Source organism: Neovison vison, chromosome 4 (assembly GCF_020171115.1).
Source record: "Neovison vison isolate M4711 chromosome 4, ASM_NN_V1, whole genome shotgun sequence".
Classification (NCBI taxonomy): Eukaryota; Metazoa; Chordata; class Mammalia; order Carnivora; family Mustelidae; genus Neogale; species Neogale vison.
The window spans coordinates 175,447,788-175,471,309 of record NC_058094.1 but is presented as its reverse complement, the minus strand read 5'-3'; the positions used below and the strand labels follow the sequence as shown (position 1 = coordinate 175,471,309).

Below are 23,522 nucleotides of genomic sequence, written 5' to 3'. Positions count from 1 at the left end.
GATGAATAAGGTTTGAGGATCTAATGTATAACATGATGACTATAGTTGACAATACTATGTTATGTAATTAAAATTTGCTAGGAAAGTAGAATTTAAGTGTTCTCACCAAACAAAAGAACAAAGGTACAAACAAAAAGTATGTGAGGTGATGAATGCATTAATTTCATTTCAAGCAAGGAATCATTTCACAATGTATACATATATCAAATCATCACATTGTACACTTTAAATGTATTACAATTGTGTCGACCCTATTTCAATAAAGATGAAAAAAATTTTAAAAGCTTTATTTTCTCCCTTGAGCTAACACAATCCTATGGAAAATCTCTTTGAGATTTTGAGAAAATTTGAGAAATTTTCTTTGAGTTGTTTGTTTTTCAGTGTTTCAGTGATTATTAGTTGGGTCAATATACAAAGCGTTTCTCCTTCCAAGAGTTATCTTATTTACTGAGCTCATGAATAACCTGACTGAGGGAAGTGATATGTAGATTAATTGGACAATAGTTATACCATATGACAGGAGCACATGTAAACTTCTCCTTAAAAGCTTACCTTCTTTTTTAAAATTGTCAGAGCAACATTGTGCTTTCTGATTACATGGGATTAAAAAAAAGTGCATGCATACAATCCTAGTCCTTTAACCCTACTCTTGTGTAATTTTTAATTTTTTACCTCATTTCCTAGAAGGGCATTTACACAGGCTTCTGAGGCATCACAGATGGCTGTGAGATCATGTCCTCCTTCTAGAGCCAACACCACGTGTCCATCAGCCAATGTCATCAACTGCTTCGTCAAATGACCAAAGCCTATCATAACACAAAGAGAATATTTCAAAGTATTAAAAGAGAATATTACTAGAATCTAATATTGATTATTGTGTGTCCTTTCTCAACATCTTCCATGGGTGAATTCATTTAATACTTACAATAACTTAATAAATCAGATTCCGTTATTGTCTGTATTTTACAATTATGGGAACCAAAATCTGAGATCCCACAGCTAAGACGTTTAACAACCAAAATTTATACCAAACAATATGGCTCATCACCAGTGCACAGTAGTGCCTTTCACAGCACATTCTATATGTACCTGGATGAAAAATTTGATGGCATTTGGCAAGTGTTAATAAGGTAAATAATTTCCTTTGGTTGATTTTTGTTTCTTGTCTCCATCATGTCTTACCTGATTATAAAAGGAAGTTTTTTTTTTTTTTTTTTTACCTATCACCTCAAATTACTTAACTATCACATCAGATTTCTTTTTTTAAATGAAGCTTTTTTTTTTTTTTAAGACTTTATTTATTTGACAGACCGAGATCACTAGTAGGCAGAGAGGTAGTCAGAGAGAGAGAGGAGAAAACAGGCTCCCCGCAGAGCAGAGAGCCCTAATGCAGGACTCCATCCCAGGACAGTGGGATCATGACCTGAGCCGAAGGCAGAGGCTTTAACCTACTGAGCCATCCAGGCACCCCTATCATATTAGATTTTTATAGATATAATTTTGATTATAAAATAGTTGATAAATGGGGGCGCTTGGGTGGCTCAGTGGGTTAAAGCCTCTGCCTTCAACATAGGTCATGATCCCAGGGTCCTGGGATTAAGCTACGCATTGGGCTCTCCACCCAGCGGGGAGCCTGCTTCCTTCCCTTCCTCTCTCTCTCTGCCTGCCTCTCTGCCTACTTGTGATCTCTGTCTGTCAAATAAATAAATAAAATCTTTAAAAAAAAAGTTGGTAAATGTAAAAAATAAATAACACCTATATATATTATAAAGTATAATGATATGAGAAATACCTGTTCACTCACCTTTCAATTTAAGGAAAATAATGTCAGTAATACTCTTGAAGCCCCTTGTGTATTTCTATTACTATCTCTCCTCCTCCCTATGGGAAATTAGGATCTTGACTTTGTGTTGATAATTCCTTTGCTTTTTTTTTTTTTTTGAACTTTATAAAAATGGTTTTATATTTTCACAACTTGCTGTTTTCATTCAATATCTTGTTAGCTCACCTCTGTTGATAAATGTAGCTATAGTTCTGTGCTGTCTAGTAGGCCGTATTATGAGTATAAAAGAATTTATTTACCCAATCTCCTGATGACAGATACTTGGATTTTTATTACAAAACTCCAAAGCTTTGTTATTAAAAACAATGCCTCCAGAACATTTTTATAGCACTTCTGTGGCTCACATGTGCAATAGTGGACTAAAACCACTGAGGCTTAAAATCTGCTAAATAATACTAGATTATTTCTTAAAGGCTATAAACTCTACTCTGAGAAGCAGTGTATGTAAGAATTCCAGTTTAGTCACATCCTTGCCAATGTTTGGTACAATTTGCCAAGCAAATGAGTGAATAATGGCATCTTACTGTGGTTTCATTCAGTTCTAGGAGGGACCTTACTATTTCTACATTGAATTAAAGCTTTTATTATAAATAGATGTTAAATTCGTTTACACCAAGATGAGATCTTTTCCTATAGTTTCATAGTTGTTGTGAGTCACATTAATTAGTATTTCTAATTTTAAGCCATCATTAAATTTATGGAGTATAATAAGCTTTATTGTGATGTAATTATCTATTTTGTACACAGCTGAAACTGTTTTACTACTGCTTTATTTATGATTTTTTTCAGCATTTTTTTCTATGTTCATGAATGGGCTTAATCTATAATTGTCCAGTCCTGTATTGGCAATGTTGAATTTGATGTGGTCAGGATCACCTTCTTTTTATTATATGATCGTAAAAAGTTGGGTAGAAATCTCCTGGAAAACCATTTGAGTTTTGTGGGTTTTGAGGAAGACTTTTAACTACTGATAGAATTTCTTTAGCAACTATAGGGCTACTTATGCTTTCTGTATCTTCATAAGTTATATTTTTCTAGAAATTTATTTAAGTGTTCAAATTTATTGACCTAAAGTTATTTATTTATTATCTTATTTTGAAATTCCAATAAGATGTATGTGGTCATGGTCGTTATATTCTCAATGTCTCTTAAGCTTTATTTCATATTTTTTGTCTCCTTCTGTCCTGAATTATAAGTATTTTTATTTCATATCTACCTTCCAGTCTTTCTTTCTCCACATATGTCTAATCTACTGTTTAACATTTCTATTGGTATGTTCATTTCAGTGATTATACTGTTGAATTCCAGGTGCTTTATTTGGTTAGGTTTCATAACTTTTTAGTTATTTTATAGTTTCTTACTCTTTGCTCATGGTTTTAGTTCTTCCTTTTATTTATTTACCCATAATTATTTTATATTCTGTATCTGTTATTTTAAGTCTTTATGGCTTAGTTATTACTATTTGTTGTTTCTGCTGATTCATCCTCATGATGTCTTAATCCTCCTCTGTTATCTATCTATCTAGCTACCTATCTCATACACATGGAACTTCCAATGTGAGAAGTTTTTGAAGACTGGACTGATCTTGATATCTATTTTTGAAACCTGGATTGGGTGTCATTTTGTTTGCCTCTACTGGATGGCTGGGATACTATCACTATGAGAAATTTAAATTCTTAGATTGCAGGGGCTTTGCTTTTTTAATGCACAGTTATTGTAAATGTGGATCCCTAAAAACCTGATTACAAATAATCATGTAAAAAATGAGATTTCCCCCCCTTTTGTTTTCATTGCTTTTTCAATTCCCTCTATTCATAGCTCTAGCTAAGATATATTTGTTGTTTTTAGAGAATTTTTTAAAAGATTTTATTTACTTATTTGACAGAGAGAGATCACAAGTAGGCAGAGAGGCAGGCAGAGAGAGAGAGAGGAGGAAGCAGTCTCCCTGCTGAGCAGAGAGGCCGATGCGGGACTCAATCCCAGGACCCTGAGATCATGACCTGAGCCGAAGGTAGCGGCTTAACCCACTGAGCAACCCAGGCGCCCCATATTTGTTGTTTTTATTCAGCAGTATTTCCTCTTCCATTAACCCTTTTTCTTAGAGTTGGCCCTTTCTTATTCCTTTCTTTATGCTGTTCTCCAACAAAACTTCTCCCTTCAGAGGCCCAAGGCTTTGACTCCCTTTTTCAGCAGTAGTCTATTAATAATGTTCAAGCTCTAGCCAGTAGAAGACTTTGTGATAGCCCAGGGCAGTCAACAGCCACAGTTTTATCTGCTTACATTCCTTCATCTTTTTGGAAGTCATTCATAAATTTAAAAAGTAGTTTTGCTATTTTCATGTAGCAGTGTTTCAGGATGTATAGGCTGCCAAATATAAATATCTCTCATTCAACATTTAAAAAGTTTTAAAATTGCATCCAACTTGCCCAATTTCAAGGACAAGTGCAAAAAAAAAAAAGATAAATGAAAATAAATAAAACTATGTGTTCAATATGGCATTTCATTTTTTTTGGTTTTGTTTTGTATTGTGATTTACTTACAAAATTTCACCAAATAATAGTAAGTACCTTTAAAAAAATTGGCATCAGTCCTATAAAGGACATTAAGGTAATTCTTAAGCCTACAAAAGTTGCCTTAGTACCAATGTTCCTAGGCATATTATTTTAACTAAAATCTGACTCCAAAGCCCACATATAGTTTCTGATTCTACACATTCAGTTTGAAGTATAATCTAATTAGATTGACAAGAGGACCCAAGCAGTCCTATCAATGTCTATAAGAGGTGTATGTTAGGCTACTGATCACGTCCCTCTAGTTGTACCACCATTTATTTATAATGGGACAACCGAGTTACCCTATTGTGCTAAAATATGATTCCTCTGGAAAAACAAGGAATTATCTAGATAAGCTAGACTGGTCAATAGGGTGAGTAAAAAGTGGCTGTCAGTAGTGAAAAATGGTTTCATTTCTTTGAACTTTTTCCTTTTCTGGACTCATTTTTTTCTGATTTTGAAGGCTTTGAAGATTTTGTTTTTTTCTTGCTCATTCCACCAGTTTCCATAGAGTCTTCATCAGATTGAGTGTCTTCTTTATTTAACTCTTCATTGTTTTCAGAATCCAGTCTCTGGTTTGTCAGAAATTAGGATACATATATGTGGAATTGAATGCAAGTGACACTCTGGAGTAAGAATAGTTTCAAGGACATTGTTGTTCAATCAGTGAATGATACCAATATCACCAGGTTTTATTCAACCTCTCAACATGGGTCAAGTGGAGCAGCCCATTCAGTAAACACAAAACATATTCTCACCATGGATGAAGTTGATGGCATGTCAGGAAATGAGGACAGGGAAGAATTCAGGAATTAATTGGCCTGATAAAGCATACAAAAATTCCCATTATTAGTATGTGCAATGATAGAAATCATCCCAAGATTCAGTCTTTGGTTCATTATTGCTTTGATCTTCGCTTTCAAGGACCCTGAATTGAACAGATTAAGGGTGCTATAATGTCTACTGAATTTAAAGAGGGTTTGAAGATCCTCCTTCCAGCTATGAATGAAATAATTTTGGGAGCCAACTTATCAGACAGGTTTTACACAATGTGAGGATGTGGTGTGCATGAAGTAAGGCACTGACCTACGACCAGGTCAGGGATGATTCTCACAGAGCCAAAAAGGATATCAGACTGCGCTCATTTGATGTTGCCTGGAAAGTGTTTGTAGCTGGAGAGGAGACTGCTCATTTGTCACTTGTGGACAAGTCAGAACTCTTTTTTCAAGATCATTTAACAATACCCCTCTTTGTCCAGGAGAACTACATACGTGTGAAGCTTGCAGTTTCAGGGGGTAACATGAAAAAGCACCTGATGCTTTTAAGCAGAGCAGCAAATAGCATATGTGATGATGACCTAGTGGACCATCACATGCAGAGTAAGCAAATCTGGAGTTTTCTGCCCACACAGGCTATTTATGCCAGTGTTCTTCCTGGAGAGTTAATGAGGAGGTACATGACCCAGTTTCCTACCTTCCCAAGCTGGTTGGGGAAGCACTCATTTACCAGCAAACATGATTGTATTGTGAAGGACCCTGCACTGCACATGAGTCTCAGAGCTTATTCCAGAAAAAGGACTGTAAATGTGGGTTATCTGTCACATAAAAGGAATGTACTTGTCCAGCCCATGCATGACCTCACAAGGGGTAGAAGGGGTACAGGATTATTATTGCTCTTATAGATTCCTACTACCTGATGAAAGAAGACTTTGAGAATATCATGGAAACTGACAGCTGGGGAGTCCTAGTCCGTTCTTCAAGCTGGATCACAAGGTGAAAGCAGCCTTCAAAAGAACTTACAATAAGGAAGTCTACCTTAGTCCATATTCACTTCAGGCAGTAAAGATACCCAGGCACAGCATAGGCCTGGCACTGGCATTTCATTTTTTTTATATGCTTGAAGAACTTGCAAGGAATAAACATTTAATTTTTAAATCAATTATATTTTTGATAATTAATGGACTATTTTTTAAGAGCAGTTTGGGTTTAAAGAAAAACTGAGCAGAAAGTACAGAGAGTTCCCATGTACCTCACTGTCATTTCCTCTAATACTAATATCTTGCATTAGTGTGGTACATCTGTTACAAATGATGAGCCAGTATTGATATATTACTGTTAAGAAAAGCCAGTGGTTAGGATTCACTCTTTGTATTGTATGGTTCTGTGGGGTTTGACAAATGTATAATGTCATGTATCTACCATTATAGTATAATATAGTGTAGTTTCACTGTCCTAAAAATCCCGTTCTCTACCTATTCATCCTTCCTCTCCACCACCAAACACTTGCAAATTGATTACCTTTTTTATCTCTGTAGTTTTATCATTCGTCAAATTTTTTAGCTTCTTGTTATCCATTCTACAGTACAAAGAACAATTTTTTCATTTTCCTTCATTTGTACGGTACTTATAATATTTAGAATATTTCTAAATCCATATAAATGTGAAAGAATAATCTTGAATATGGAAGTGCACACTCTGCAAGCAGGCCTGAGCTACTTTCAAACCTGATCTCTGTTCTTCTTTAAAGCCCTGTGGTCTTTGTTTGAGAAGAAAGGAATTCTCAGAACAAAGTTGATAGAACTAAATGAAAGCCTATCAAGTATTGAAATAACTAGACCTCCCAACCAAACTTAGTTTCTTTAATTTTGGAACAATAGAATAATATAATCTTCATCTTTGGAATGCACTGAGATATCCACCCAATAAGCTGTAACTGTCCAGAATTTCAGTTCTGCTCTAGCACTTGAGGTTAGCCAAAAATAGATTTAACTTCCCCACTGCCTTGAAGCACTTCATTGTTGATTCTATCCACTTAGCTATTTTGATAGAAGTCAAAACGGTCGTTTTATAATTACTGTATGTTTCTAAATAGCTGGCAAAAATTATTCTAAAAAGTATTTTAAAATTAGATAAAAAACTCTTTTCAGGTATTATAATGTTCCTCACTTTTTATGGACCTCATGATGATACCAATAAGAGTCTTTTCCATGGGCCACTCAGAAATGAGTATGGCCATACTAAACTCCCTATATTCTTATATGATTACTATAAAAAGAATGCTAAGCTTTCCGAAAACGTGTAATGCAAAGTTTTGTTATCTAATGCTTAGAAATGTTCAAAGCTAATGGCACGTAGTAACTAGTTCCATTCCAGAAAATTTAAAAAGCAAGAAATACTCAGAATACTTAGAGGCAAAAAGGCAAATATTTCTGCTAATCATATTGTTAAATATTCAGAAGTTTTTTTTACTATACTCTAAACCAGGGCTATAGTGAGAACTTAAAACACAATAATAATAAATTGAACCAGTATGCCATATCTTTCATACTAAAGGGTCCTAACAATTGAGCATTCAATGATCTAAAGTCATTACTGAGCAGATCAAATCACATGGATTTAGAAAAAGAGAGAGAAAGCCTCAAATCTGATTTAAGTTCACTCTTTCCCCTGGAAATAAAAAAAAAAGTCCCATAAAATACCAAATTTAGATGGGATAGTAAAAAGTGGAAGGAAAGAATGGAATGAAGCTAATCTTTGATCTCTATCCAAATTCCTCTTTCTTCTACCTACAGGGTTTATTTCCATTCACATGTTAGCCATGTGATTTTGAGCCACAGACTGAAGCAGCTGAACTTTTGAGTTATGCATGCACAAAAGATTCAAGTGAAATAAAGAAATGAATTTCTGTGCCCTCTCTTCTACTCCAAGTAAGGAATTCAAGAAAAACTTTTTAGCCTTGTTAACTGGATTTCTACTGTGTCCATTACTGTTGTACATATATATATGAGGTACTTAAAAAGCCAAGCATGGCTATTAATGTCAAGGTATTATTTATCAGGACATGTGAGATAAAAGTTTCAGTGGTGTGCGTGTGTGTGTGTGTGTGTATAACATTTTTAATAGGCATAATCGCAAGTTGCATTTAGTACTTTTTACTCCTATCTTCACAAAAGCTCACCCAGCATGTTACGATAAACTTAACCTGAACAGTTGAAAAATTATACTGAGACCATAACTAGCAATATAAAATATAATATAAAAACTTTATTGTTTTTATAAGGGGGTTGGAGTGTCCTGAGTGTCAGGGCTATGGGAAAGAAGTGATCAAGTAGAAAAACGCATCTATATAACATGCTGCATCTCAGGCCCAAACCATCACCAGATAGGGTGATATCACCAGACAGAACAGGTTCTTAAGGTTTACATATATACCCTTAGCTTCTGGATTATTTGTGGGGGGATAGGGGGTAGAGGAGCCTGTGGAGTAGCTACATGGGCAGGCTCAGGTTAGTTACTGAAATTGATATATATTGATATATATATAAATTGATATTGATATATCAATAAATATATATCAATAAATATATTGATATATATTGATATATATATAAATTGATATATATTCACTGAAAATGAGACCTGACAGTCTTCCCCACTACTTACTGCACTGACTAAAACAGAATTCTGTAAGTAATATTTTTTCAAAGTGAAATTTGGCACCTTACACTCTTGAGGAAGTCTTCCAGAATGAGGCTTTAACAAAGTACTAACACAACCATACTACTACTACACTAAAGAATCCTGCATGCAGCCTGGCTGTTTCAAAAAGCATTAATTTAATTTAATCTAATCAGCATTAAATTACAAGAATGAGAATGAAGCTACATTGTAACAAGTCATTTCTTTTCATGACCAGACAGCTGAAGTGGTAACTACCAAGAATGAAATGCCACTGAGAAGAGAATTGGAAGGGCATTTTCCCTTAGAAATCCTGTTCAGTTCTGTTGATTTACTAGAAGCAAATAAATTGTTTCCGAAAAGAACCATATAGTAAGTTGTAAATATGGTTGTGGTTCAAATTATCAGTTTCAATTTTATTTCCTGATATTCTATGGGTTATTACTCCTGGCTGTATGTCATATTGTGTCAGCATTTTTATTAGTTCAGAAAAGTTGTTCGAAATGAAAAGCTGCTCAAAGGAGTCTGAACAATTAAACAATACAATTAAAGTGTATTTAATAACCAAGTTATAGGTCAAAAAGGATTCATTCTTCAAAAGTATGTCTCAAACACTTCTGTCTAATGTTTCCCAAATAATTCCCAGAATATAGTGGTAGTGAAAGGAAACACTAAGTAGCTTTATTTTAATTTCCATAAAAAAACTATTTTGAACACCAATATTAATACAAGTTCATTGTAGAAAATTTGGAAAATAATAGAAAATAATGAATAAACAGTAAATAAAATAGTATTTTATATCTATGTTGTCATATATTATATAAATGTATTATCTAATAATAAATAATAAATAAAATAGTAGTAAAATAATTGTAATATATACAATTATAAATCCATAGTCCTACCAACCAAAGATTAGCCAATTCTACTTTTGTGGTATTTCATGTTTGTTGTTTTATTTTAAAAATAAAGCCGTATCATATTATAACTTTTTTTAACTTATACTCACAAATGTCTGTAGTGAGAAACATTTTTTAAGTCCTTTACAATATTATTTTGAATGTATTACTATAACAATAATACTCTGTTTTAGATATTTAAGTTGTTACTAGGTTTTCAGTTTTGTATATGATTGCAAATAATATCCTCTTTTATGGTTAAAGTGACTACTTCATAGCATTTATTTGACACCAGTATTATTATATATTATTTTATAATGGAAAGAGACCTGTTCTTTTCACCGTCAACTTTTCTCTCCTTTTTTTAACTTTTCTTATCAGTGGTGAGATAAACATTAATAGTAAAGCATATAAAGGAAAAACAAGAACAAAGTTCCCAAACTCTATATATATTTCATTTGTTTAGATGTATTCAGCAATGCCTGTTGTGGATAACTGAAACATTATTATCAAAGCCCAGGGAAATGAGATATACTCCCAGATAACCTGTTTCTTTTATGAAATTACAAAAACTACTGAATTGGAATTCTCTAGGGAAGTTAAGATGGAGAGAATTCTGTTGTACAATGAGGAACTCTCTCCAACCCACAATTTAGTTACCATTGCTATTTTGCCATCCTGTAACAGATTAGACTCTAGAATCAGCAACCAACTACCAGAGAAAGTACCTGGGTCATGATTCACTTGATTATACAGACAGACTATCTGGTTATACAGACAGACAGACAGACACACGCGCGCACACACACACACACACACAACACAAAGTGATTGATTAGACAAGTAATTTTATTTCTACTTATATTAATCTCTTAACTTTACTGATGTCAGTCCCCACTGCAAGTGTTTCTCCACAATTATTTTTTTTCTGCTGAGGAAAGCTTCAAGTTAAAAAAAACAACCGGATGACAGAGGCAATCCTCACCCCCATATCCGTTCAGGAGAGGTAGTGGAGTACTGACAGCTCTTTGAAATAGTGACAACCTATTATGTTATTGATTTATATAATTTTTGTAACTCTGATATAGTTAAAAAGTTTATTCATTTTTTAACACTTTAGTGTTAGTCATTCATTTTTTAACAGTTTAGTTTCATTTGGGCCTGAAATGTTTGTGAAGACCTCATTGCAGATTCAATATCCTAGGGATCAAAGGAGACACAATTTTGTCCCATTTTAACTTGAAATTTAATTCTGCATATCTACTGGCATAATTTTTATAGTTAAGTCTAGAAAAGATCACTGAAGAATTCATACAGTTAAGTATAATTAGAGAAACTGTAGCCATTTTCTGCTCTAAACCCCTTCATTATTAAGTTGCCATACTGTTTTTGGGAAAATGCAGTCAAACTCAAGTTGAGAGAGAAGTTTGGGTAGCATGTGGCTGTCTCATGTATTGTGAGACTCTAGCAGGACTTCAAAGCAGAATCTGATTGTTACAGATGGGAAGAATGCTTTCCACAGAAATACCTTTTTAAGACTCATGGTGCTGTAATTCATATGGTAGGCACTTGTGATTCGTTCCTGATGATGTTGGGATCATTAAACTCACAAAACCATTGTCGCTACCATAAAATCCTTTCATCTATAGCCAAAAAGGTTTATTTCATGCAAATGAAAAATTTTCATTAAAGTATTACCTTAATAATGGGCAAATATATATATATTTTTTGGTCATGTTTAAAATGTAAATTTATGAACATATTCTGAAGATTCATTTTATGTTAAGATCTTTATTTGATGTTCTCAGACTCTCTCCAAGTTCACTGAAACCGGAAATCAATTTTAGAAGAAATATGGAGATTATTATCATTAAATCTTTCAGTTGGCTTATTCTAAGCAGCCCTATAAATATTGCATATGTTTTAAAGAAGGTACTTTCAACTATTTCAGTCAAAGATAGTCCTGGAGATGAGTTTATACTCTCGGTATCTTTTGGAAAAAAAAAAAAAAGAATAGTTGGTTTATATCTTAAAGTCTGAGACAATATAAAAACTTCAATGCCATTATTTCTGAAAAACAAAATTGGAAAACATTTATCTTGAAGAATTCCTGCAAATAAGATAGCAAAACGGTTGACTGGCATTTTGACTATCCATCCATCCATCCATCCATCCATCCATTCATCCATCCATCCTGTATCTACCCATCCATCTCTCCATCTATAATCAACCTACAAATCAATAATTATTTACTAAATTCCTACTATGTGCCACAGTTTTATATATAAATTTGATATTTCAAATAGATATGTGAACTTGTTTTTTTCACCTGTAAATATAACTAAGGATTATCTTACCTCACAGATTTGAAAGGAGTATCTAGTCAAAAAAAGGCACATTAAAAAAAAAATAAGTACCATACATCAAACAGAGACTGGCACATAGCAGTTTTTAATCTTTTTTTAATATAAGATTTCAATCATGGAATTTTAGAACAAGAAATGAATTTTAAGATTATATATTCCAGACTTTTCATTTTAAGGATGAGGAAACTAAGATCCAGGAAGGTGAATTATAAAGGGAACAGTTGACAATATAATTGGGTTGAGAACCCAAAGCTCTCAGTGAGTGTTTCTTACCATTCAGCCAACTCAATAGATATTAATACTGCCCATATTTTCAGACATGATCTTTACTTCAAAAGGAACTTTAAAAAGAGTTTCTAGACACCAAATTGCTTTTACAAATCACTGCTTTGGTGTGTTAAATGTAAACAAACCAGAAACATGTGGATTAAATTTCCCTTAAAATCACAAATAAAAAACCAGTGAGGGAAAAAAAAAGAGTCACTAGAAAATGCTTTTGGACATCATAGGACCATTTCTTCCTACCCCTCAACAATTTTTTTTTTTTTTGCCAAACCCCAATTGTAATTTGATTTGCCAATCACTAGTTTTTACTGCTGTTTTAGATAATGCATTAAACACATGGGATTTATCCTCTCACCAATGCTCATGTATAACTGGCCAAGTGGGATGAAACAAGAGCAGAACAAACTCATGCTAAGCAATGATGATCCCATTACAGTAGTTTGCACTACTCAAATTCAACCCGTCTTTACTGAGCTCATACTGTAATTGTTAGGGAAATACACAGATTAATAAAATATAGTTCCTGACTCCAAGAAACTAAAATCTTAGAGGCAAGTAGAGATAAATAAAATTTAACATGAGAAAGATAATTGTTATAGTTTTTTAACAAAACTTAAGAGTTGGAAGATATACATCTGCTAAGAGAAACTCAAAAGATAATAGGACATACTCAAATATTTACATATTATACATTGGTCTATCTTTGCTTTAGCTTTTCATTTCTGATGCAAGAATAGTAATGTTGGTTAGTTTCAGAGAAATAATGTATGTAAAATGCATCCATCTAGTACTTGACACGTAGGCAGTATCAGTTAACTATTACTTCCTCACTCTAGGCCATTAACCCTCTCAATTATTTAATAGCTCTGTTAGATAAATAGGCATTATCACCTAGATGGTATCATGTTTTTCATTTATTTAGTTTTTCAACTAGTAAATCTAGTTCTAGAATACTCAATTGTGCTTACAAAGAATCATATAGATCATACTTCCAGTAAACAAAATAGGGACATCAAAAATAAGTCTGGTGGACAGCAACTGATGTTTCTAGACAATCCTGCTTTTTAAAACTTATTTAAAAACAGTAAATTGCCAAGAATTGATTGACACTTACAAATCTAACATACAGCTTAGTACATGGTAGGTGTACAGTATTTGTCTATCGATAGAATGAGTGAATTTGGAATTTGGAATGAATATATTCAGGTGTACTTGATTGCACTGAAATTAGTAAGGTAAGCAAAATTCTCAGAATAACTCCCAATAACTCTAATGACTCTTACTTTGTGTAATCCCTTTCTCTTTGAGTGTGGGTAGAACCTATGTGTATTATATATTCCTGTGGTATGGTAAAAGGATTTTTAAGTTGAATAAATAAACCAAAAGGAAATATGGGACAGTGTTGAGCAGAAAGGAGGTGGATATATAACTTAATCATATGAACCCTTTAAGAGCAAGGAGTTTTCTCCAACTGGTCCCGTAAAAGGAAACTGGAGAGATAGATCTGAAGAATAAGAAAGATCTGATGTATCATTATTGGTTTGAAAATGGAGGGCATCATGTAAAATGGAATGGTGGTAACTTTTAGCCAGCAAGGAAATGGGGACTTTAATTCTGTAACTTCAAAAGACTGAATTTCAGGGGTGCCTGGGTGGCTCAGTCGTTAAGCATCTTCCTTTGGTTCAGGTTATGATCCTGGGTCCTGGTATCAAGTCCCACATCGGGCTCCTTGCTCAGAGGGAAGCCTTGCTTCTCCCTCTCTCATTCCCCCTGCCCTGTGTCCCCTTTCTCGCTGTGTCTCTCCCTGGCAAATAAATAAATAAAATCTAAAAAAAAAAAAAAAAAAAAGACTCAATTTCAGCCAGCAACCTGAATGAACTCAGAAGAAGGCTCTTCCATTAGAATCTTCAGAATAAGGAGCCAGCTTGGCCGATCTATCAGTCTTGTGAGACCTGAAGCAGAGAACTCAGTTGTGTGTCTCTAGATTTGTGACCTACGGAACCATGAGGTAATAAAAGGGTGGTGTTTTAAGCTACTAAGTTTTCAAGTATCTCTGAAAGTACCTCAAGTCTAAGAAAGTTGAAACTACAATTAGACATCCTAAAATATTTATCCTGTGCAAGTCCTTGGACTTTGCATAGATATTTCATTCAATCTTCAAAGCAACCTCATGAGGTAGCTACAAGAATATAAAACTTTGTATAGAGGAGCAAACAAAGAGAAACTGAGTAACTTTTCCCCGGTCACACAACTAGAATATAGTAACGTTAGGACTCATCTCAGGCTTTAGATGAGATTAGATTACTGCCTGTTCAAAATAAGTGAAAAAAAAAAAAAACAAAAACAAATAATTTTTTTAAAAATAAAGCATCTTTGCTTATCACTTAGAAGACAAGGTAAACAATGTGTGTCACCACGTGCCCAAAGTATTCAACTGTTTTCACCAGTTCTTCACCGATTTTCTCCAGTAAATGCCAAGTGTTAGTAGTTGAGGAGTAAGACAGGTACCTTGATAATGCTTGAACAAACTGTCTATTGGATTTGGGGAAGGTGGGTTGTTGGGAAACAATAAGGTTGTGATCAGATTCTACAAATCAAGTCACTGATGCAGATTTCCCTTATTAGCCTGAACCAAAGCCAAAATCGGGGGTCATTCTATTTAAAAGAATGTGAGAACTCCACTCCTGGATGAGCCTAAATTTATGTAGATCAGGGGACCTTTCTCAAGCAGAGTGATTTCTAGAATTGTGGACTCTTCTAAAGAATTGAGGGCTCTTTAAGAGGTATGATCACTAGCCACACCTGGTTGGACACTGCAAGGCTTTTCTAATTAATATATCTTATATTTAAAAAGTCTGGGAGGTCTTACATGCCTGAAAGAGTATAAAAGTTAGGAGAAGATTCTGATCATAGAGATAAGAAAGCATGACACCAGAAAACTCTAGGCTCACTCACATACAGCAGGGAGCTCAAAATGCCAGTCACCCATCCACCTGTCATTGACTTTTTACAACCTTCAGGATTATACACAAAGCCGTAAAGACATGGTTTCTCTCTCCAACCCCATCTTCTACCATTGACCCACATTTAGTCTTCCCTTGACTTAGGAGATTATGAGCTATACAATTTGATGAATCAAATGTTGCCCACAACATTTATGAGCTTGTGCTGATGAAATAACCTGTCCATGTTCAGTCAACGCCTACTCGTCTTTTAAATTCAGCACAAGCAACATCCTAAACCTTCTGCGAAATGTAGAATTATTTCTACATGCTGCCTTATACATATTGATCTGTATATATTCCCAATTCGTGAGTTTATCCTACCAGGGTATAAACAGGGGCAGTGTCTTGCCTGGCTTTGTATATCCCTTTCTCATAAAGTGCTGGGAACTCTCATGTTAATTAAATGGCTGATATATAAATAGCAGAGTGACACAAAGCTGACTTTATGGATCTGGATGCACGTGTGATGATAGCTAATTTAGATAAGACTTATTACAGGATAGGCTCTGTGATAAATACTTTAAAACTTATTTAATGCTCAACTCCCCCCACCCCTTCTCAACACACACATAGACAAAAGAAGTATTTACCGTTTTGACACTGTAGACATAACAAAACAAACATAGAGAGGTTAGATACATTGTACAAGGTAAAAAGCACAGGTAGGATTTGAACCCTCTCACTGTGGAGTCCCTGTTCTTAGACTATAATACCCAACCGTGTGTAATTAGAGTCTAGGATGATAAAGGCATTCCTTGGAGATATTGTGGGTTTGGCTCAAGACCACTGCAATAAAGCAAGTCAAATGAACTTTTTAGTTTTCCAGTACACATTAAAGTTATTTCTACACTATACTGTAGTCTATGAAGTGGGCAATAATAGCATTTCATCTAAAAACCCAGTGTACATACCTTAAATAAAAACACTTCATTGCCAAAAAATGCTAACGACCAACTGAGCTTTCAGCAAGGCATTACCTTTTTGCTGGTGGAGGGTCTTTGCCTAGATGTTGATGGCTGCTGACTGATGGGCATGGTGGTTGCTGAAGGTTGGGTGGTTTGGCAATTTCTTTAAATAAGACAACAGTGAAATTAGTTGCATCGACGGGCTTGTCCTTTTGCAAATGGATTTCCCTGCAGCATGTGGTGTCTGATAGTATTTTCCCCACAGGAGAACTTCTTTCAAAACTGGAGTCAGTCCTCTCAAACCCTGTGGCTGCTTTACCAACTAAGTTTATGTAATCTTCTAAATCCTTTGTTGTCATTTCAACAATCTTCACAGCCTCCTCACCAGGAGAGGATTCCATCTCAAGAAATCACTTTCTTTGCTCATCCATAAGAAGGCACTCCTCATCCATCAAGTTTTATCATGAGACTGCATCAATTCAGTCCCATCTTCGGGCTCCACATCTAGTTCTAGTGCTCCTGCTATTTCTACATCTGTAGTTACTTCCCCCACTGATGTCTTGAACCCCTCAGAGTCTTCCAAGAGGGCTGGAATTGACTTCGTCCAAACCCCTGTGAATGTTGGTATTTTGACGTCTTCCCCCGAATCACAATGTTTTTTTTTTTAATTTTATTTTTTAAAATTTCTTTTCAGCTTAACAGTATTCATTGTTTTTGCACCACACCCAGTGCTCCACGCAATACGTGCCCTCCCTAATACCCACAATGTTCTTAATGGCATGTAGAGCAGGGCAACCCTTCCAGAAGGTTTTCAATTTACACTGCCGAGATTCATCAGAGAAATCACTATTTATGGCAGTGGCAGCCTTGTGAAAGGTATTTCTTATACAAGAACACTTGAAAGTTGAAATTACTCCTTGATCTACAGACTGCAGGATGGATACTGTGTTAGTAGCCATGAAAACAACATCCACCTTGTTGTACATTTCCGTCAGAGCTCTTGGGTGACCAGGAGCACTGTCAATGAGCAATCATGTTTCGAAAGGAATCTCTTCTTCTGAGCACTAGGTCTCAACAGTGGCTTAAAGTGTTCTGTAAACCATGTTGTAAACAGATGTGCTGCCAGCCAGGCTTTGTTGTTCCATTTAGAGAGCACAGGTAGAGCAGAGTTAGCATAAACAGTTAGCTCTAGGATTTTCAAAATGGCAGGTGAGTGCTGGCTTCAACTTAAAGTCACCCACTACACTGGCTCCTAACCAGAGAGTCCACCTGTCCTTTGAAGCTTTGAAGCCAAGCACTGATATCTCTTCTCCTGCTATGAAAGTGCTAGGTGGCATCGTCCTCCAAAAGAAGGCTGTTTCGTGTATGTTGCAAATCTACTATTCAGGGAAGCCACCTTCATTAATCATCTTTTTTTTTTTCTTCTTTTCTTCATTAATTATCTTAGCTCCATCTTCTGGAGAAGTTGCTGCAGCTTCCACATCAGTTGTTGCTCCACCTTGAGCTTTCATGTTACGGAGATGGCCTCCTGCCTTAAACCTCACGAATCAACCTCTGCTAGCTTCCCACTTTTCTTCTGCCGCTTCCTCACCTCCCTCAGTCTTCACAGTATTGAAGACTGTTAGTCTTGCTGTGGCTTTGACTTCAGGGAATGTTGTGGCTGGTGTGATCTATCCAGAGCACTAAAATGTCCTCCATATCAGCAGTAAGGCAGTCTCGCTTTCTTATCATTCACGCGTTCAGTGGAGTAGCACTTTTAATTTCCTTCAAGAACTTTTCCTTTGCATTCACAACTTGGCCAACAGTTTGGCACAAGAGGCCTAACTTCTGCCTTACCTTGGCTTTCACATGCCTCCTTAACTATGCTTACTCACTCTAAGTTTCTGAGAGATGGCAACTGTTCCTTTCACTTGAACACCTGGAGGCCATCATAGGGTTAGTAGCTGGTCTAATTTCAATATCATCGTGTCTCAGGGAATAGGGAGGCTTGAGGAAAGGGGGAACGATGGGAGAATGGCCATGGATGGCACAGTCAGAACCCATACATTTATCAGTTAAGTTAACCACTTTATATGGGTGCTGTTCATGGTGCCCCAAAACAATTATAATAGTTAACATCAAAAGCCCCTGACCACAGATCACTACAATAAATATAATAATGAAACCAGTTGAAAAATTGTATTACCAAAATATGACACAGGAACATGAAATAAACATATGCTGTTAGGAAAATGGCATCAATATACTTGACAGTAGGTTGCCACAAATCATCAAGTTGTAATTTCACATTATCTGCTAAGTACAATACAGTGAAATATAATAAAATGAGGTATGCATGTATTGGAGAGCAATTTTTGGAGAAAAGTGAAGAATTGCAAGGCACTGAAAGATGTTATGTTCTTAAAATACACCTACTATAGAATATCTATTGTCCTTTCTCTAAGAACTTTAAAAAAAAAAAAAAAACCTGTGGCCAGTGTAAGTAGAAAATCATTTTAAAAAACTAGTAAAGAGGAATACCTATGAAAGAAGTTCAGGTTCAAAGAAATGGAACAGACCAAAGAGAAAAGTCAAGTCTTCTTGTCACAGACTTTTTTTATATACTGTAATATCCATAATGAATTTCATAAATTTATTTTTATAAAAAGTGAAACTAGAATGCCATTTCTTCTAGAGGACTAAATAAAATAGTACAGCTGATCCATTCATTTCAGAAATCTTTGTTGAGAAGCTGCTATGTAACAAGAACTGTGCTGACTAATGAGGATATAGTTCTGAGTACAACAAAGACAGTCCCTATACTCATATCATTTATTAACTAATATTAGTGAAAGCTAACATTACCAGGCAACATGCTATTTATGTGAAATACATTATTATCTCATTTATTGACCATATAACTACCCTAATGGGAGAATGAATTATAAAGAAATTAACTTGCCCAAACAACACAATCAATGGCAAAACTGTAATAAGATACTGGCTTGTTGAATCCGGGACTTGTAGTTTAAACCATTTGCCTGTGTTTAAACCCAAATAATACTGAAGAACTAGTTTAATGTATTAGTACTATAGAAATAAGCTTATAGACACATATTCATTATGTATGACTATTGGTAATCAATTCTTAATGAAAATTAATCATCAAATAACCCTTTTATTCCACTCACGTTTTTATTTACATTAATAAAAACTAATTTTCAGAAAAAGAAATATCAACTTTGATTTTTCTGATATTATCAATTTGAAAAGAAATATATTACCACCCCCATCACTATCACTTCCTTCTTCTCACCCATCCCCACCAGAAAAAACACACCATAATTTCTTTTCAAATTAACTAAGCTGTGGAACTAAGCTTGCATTTCAACTTCAGTATAGATTAATTCATGGCAGTATTCCCCAAATTCTGCTCAGATAATGATGGCCATGGCAATATTTATAGCTACTATTGCCAAAAAGTTGATCTAGTAGTTTGTCCTACTTTGTGGTTACTTCATGACTATTTTTTTTTTAAATTGATATTTTCAATGAGCACAGTACCTAACACATAGTACCAAAAGTAATCTGGTCTTTACTTCAAACAACAAAACCTCCACTACTGAGTCTCAGTGTATAAATTTTCCACAGATGGATGCCTATAAACAAGAGAGATGATAGTTCATCATGAGTATCAGCTAAATTTTAAAGGTTTGTTAAGTGGTAGAAACCAAATAATTCTCTTCTAAGGAATATGAGGACATGTAACTCATTGCCAAAAACATTCCTTGGAATTCCAATTCCCAAATGACCTAGGTTTTTCATTTCAAGACAAAAATACCTAATTTTAAAAGATAAGTATCTACCCTCGGGGCCAAACTGATGATTTCTCATTTTTCCTACTATAAAAAGAGAATCAGAAACTCTCTAAATTACAGGTTTCAAGCAACCATTTAATTTAGATTAAATTAAGGAGCAATTATATGTTAAATAAATATGAAATGGCTCTGAGAGTATTTGTTAAAGATTAAGAATTCTGTAATACTGGCTTCTGTTACACACATTTGCTATTGCTGATTTTTAAAATAAATCACCATTTAATTGAAATACTTATAGAACATTTATAAATGAAAATAGCATTTGGCAAAATCTGTAAGAATCTAAAAAGCTCAGAAGAGTAGCTCTTTAAGAAGTAGCCCATCAACAGTGTGACAGAAGATCTGTGGTGCAAACCTGGCCAGGATTCTATATAATATTTACGAATGCCATGATTAATTTTCCAATGTGGACCCAGAAAGGTTTCATTTTAAGTATCTGTTATAAAAAAATAATATAAATGATTATCTATTATCAAAGTGGTTTTGGTCTATAGGATATCAGTCCCACTTGCCATTAAAAAACCATTGAATGAAGTAAAGGTAGATGAAAATATGAACTACCTTATAAATCCATCAGGCACTTGAATATAACTATCATCCCTTGGGAAAAAAATTAAATATTCCAGCGCATAATGCATCATGGCTTTTATCTTGCATTTTTCCTGTTTTCCCAAGTTGGAATTGTGGGAAGTGAAAAAGGAGCTTTCCTTTGATCATGCTAGAAGTCTTGAATTTTAAGGCAGTTTCTTTGTTAATGAGGCTCACTATCCAACTTATAGAAAATACTATAAAAACTTCAGCATTGCAAAGACAGAATATTTCAGGGAAGGCACTTAAGGGATCTGAAAGACGACAAGACTGGAATATTCAGAGAGTGACGTAAGCAGAGGCCAGATTCAGTATGGGTAGATCAAAGATAAAGAGGAGTTGCTAGGATTTTTAGGATTAGCTGGGTACGTATAAGAACAAATGAAGGAGCATAATCTGTTGGTAATTCTAGAATTATTAGAACTAGGAGGTCACGGACATCTTTCAACAAGAGTTTGTAATGGGATTAGGCAACTGATTTTCAGACTAAAGATAATCACAGATGCACCAGGCTAGAAGTCAAACTGGAATAGACTTGGGATAAGCAGCTATTGGGTCTACTGCCCCTCCCTTAAAGTTTCAGTTCAAATTCACCAAAAACAGTTAAAACTTCAGGATCTAGATATTAACAGCCAGCCCTAGAGCTTAAAAATTGTGGGAATTTTATTATGATGTAACCAGTGGCATTTTTCTTAATCCTGTCATAAGTGTTATAGCTTCAGGAAAAAAAGCAACTAGGTACCTCAAATTGCCTAATAATAGATGACATAGAAATTTAAAGTAACTATTAAAGGAATATGGCTTTTATCATAACCATTATGTCTCAGAAGAGCTGTGTAACTCATCGTACTTTCAACCTTAAATTCATTAAAGAGATATTATTTCTCTGAAGAGATAGCCAGATGTTCTCTGCCAGCTGCTTAAATCCTCCCAAGACATTTGCTGATTCTTACTGCCTAAAGAAGTTACCAGAAAAGATTACCTAGTCAGTCCTGTAAAGCATCAGTGATAGCACCAATGTGGCACCACTGATTATGAATTTGGAGAACCTTAATAAAAAATTACAGTGGATATTATAATATAAATTATAGTTCAAGTTCTCTGAGCTGCTGGGTAAAGCAAATTTTCATCTCCATGTTTTTATTTCTCTAAGGATCAAATAAAGGTCTTGGACTAAGTCAGCATCTCTTAAAAGTTAACCTCTGGCTAAACATAATCATATGGGTATTTATTAAAATGCAGATTCCTAAGCCTAACTCGCAATCAAGTTAGAATCCAAATCCCTGAGATGAGACCCAGACTCTGTATTTAAAGTAAGTCCCTCAACTGAGGTCTAAGTGCTGTCTGACTACAAAATCTGAAGATTCCTTCATGCTCTGCCATTTGGATTGATTTCTTGATATCTCTTACAATTTCACAGTAGTTAATGATTTAAGCCTACCAAAAACCAAGCAAAACAGATCCAGTTTATTTTGTTTATCAATAAAACAAACAGGTATAAAAATAATAGAGTACATTGGTGTTCCAGGTTTGGGCTTCATGAAATAGTAGAAGAGGTAGCGTTTCAACCTGCCCTTTCACCTCTTCCCTGCCCTGAGATGCATTCCAACCTCCCTTTTCTCACTAGTCCTCATGAAATGCACTTTCAAGAAGGGCTCTCACAAAGTGAACTTATGTCAGTGGATTATCCAAGATGCTTTCGAAATAGGGGTCCCAGCTCAATACTTAAATACTCAAAAAAAGTGCCATACTCAATATAAATTAAGTAACTTTTTTTCTGGAATTACAAAAGACTATTTCCATAAATAAATAAATAAAAGACTTTTTCCTATATTAGGAAGATTTCTCAAATGGAACCATGTCCTGGCTCTCCCAAACTACAGTCTTAAAGGAAACTATTTTACTCATATTTAAGATCAAACCTCATTACTATCATTTTGGTTACTCTTATTATAAATTATAGAGTAAAAAGCCAACACAGAGATGAGTAGTTTAGGTTATACTGATATAGTTTAGGTTATATTGATAATAGGCAGCTCTCTGGAAACAATCATTTGCAAAATGATACATAAGTACCCTTTTGACTTACGTTTCTAAAGATAAAAAAATGTTCCCTAAGCACACTGGATTTCCTTTATAATTAGGTCTTTCAATTAATCATGACTTATTATTTATTAAGTCAAAAAATGAGGAGAGTTTTCTGTGTGGTACTTGCCTCTTTATTACCTACTACTCCAAAGTGCAAGGCTTGATTTGAATAGAGGATCTGAGACAGTATATAATTAAACAAAAAGACTTGGGTTATGTCCAAACAACCAGAGAACTAGATTTAAGAGGCCATGATTCTCAATGGAAAATAGCTTTTCAGCTCCTGGGATTAAAACAAAGCTTATTAATAGGAGAACTCTGGTGAATTTCAACTGTCATCATCACTGAACACATAAGGAAAAGCAGGTTCTTAGGACACTTATCATTTCAGCTGGTTGATTCAATCAAATAATTGGGTCTCCTGAAGTTTTTGTTAGTTTTTGTTTCTGACTGAAAAAATGGAGGTAGCAGCATCTTTAGGGATAAATGGTCCAACTGGTTGTGTGTGACTGTATTATGCAAGAATATGCTAACTTTTTAGTGTGGGAGAGACAGGCAATAAGTAAAAAAAAGTAATAAGAAGATGGCTATCTTAGTGGCTTAACTTCGGGGCAATTTTTAATGCAAAAAAAGCATACAATTTTTTTGTTTATTCTTAGCATAAACAAATGAAGAAA

The 23,522-nt window shown here is 34.7% G+C and overlaps 1 protein-coding gene across 15 annotated transcripts in view; it reads right to left on the bottom strand.

Annotated features, from left to right (window-relative positions):
• Window positions 1-23,522, bottom strand: part of HDAC9 (histone deacetylase 9) — an 872,408-nt gene that overhangs the window by 74,716 nt on the left and 774,170 nt on the right. For all 15 annotated transcript variants that reach the window (XM_044246154.1, XM_044246156.1, XM_044246162.1 and 12 more), the window contains one exon: window positions 673-806. In XM_044246154.1, the coding sequence (XP_044102089.1) occupies window positions 673-806 (134 nt within the window). The remainder of the gene's footprint in view (window positions 1-672; window positions 807-23,522) is intronic.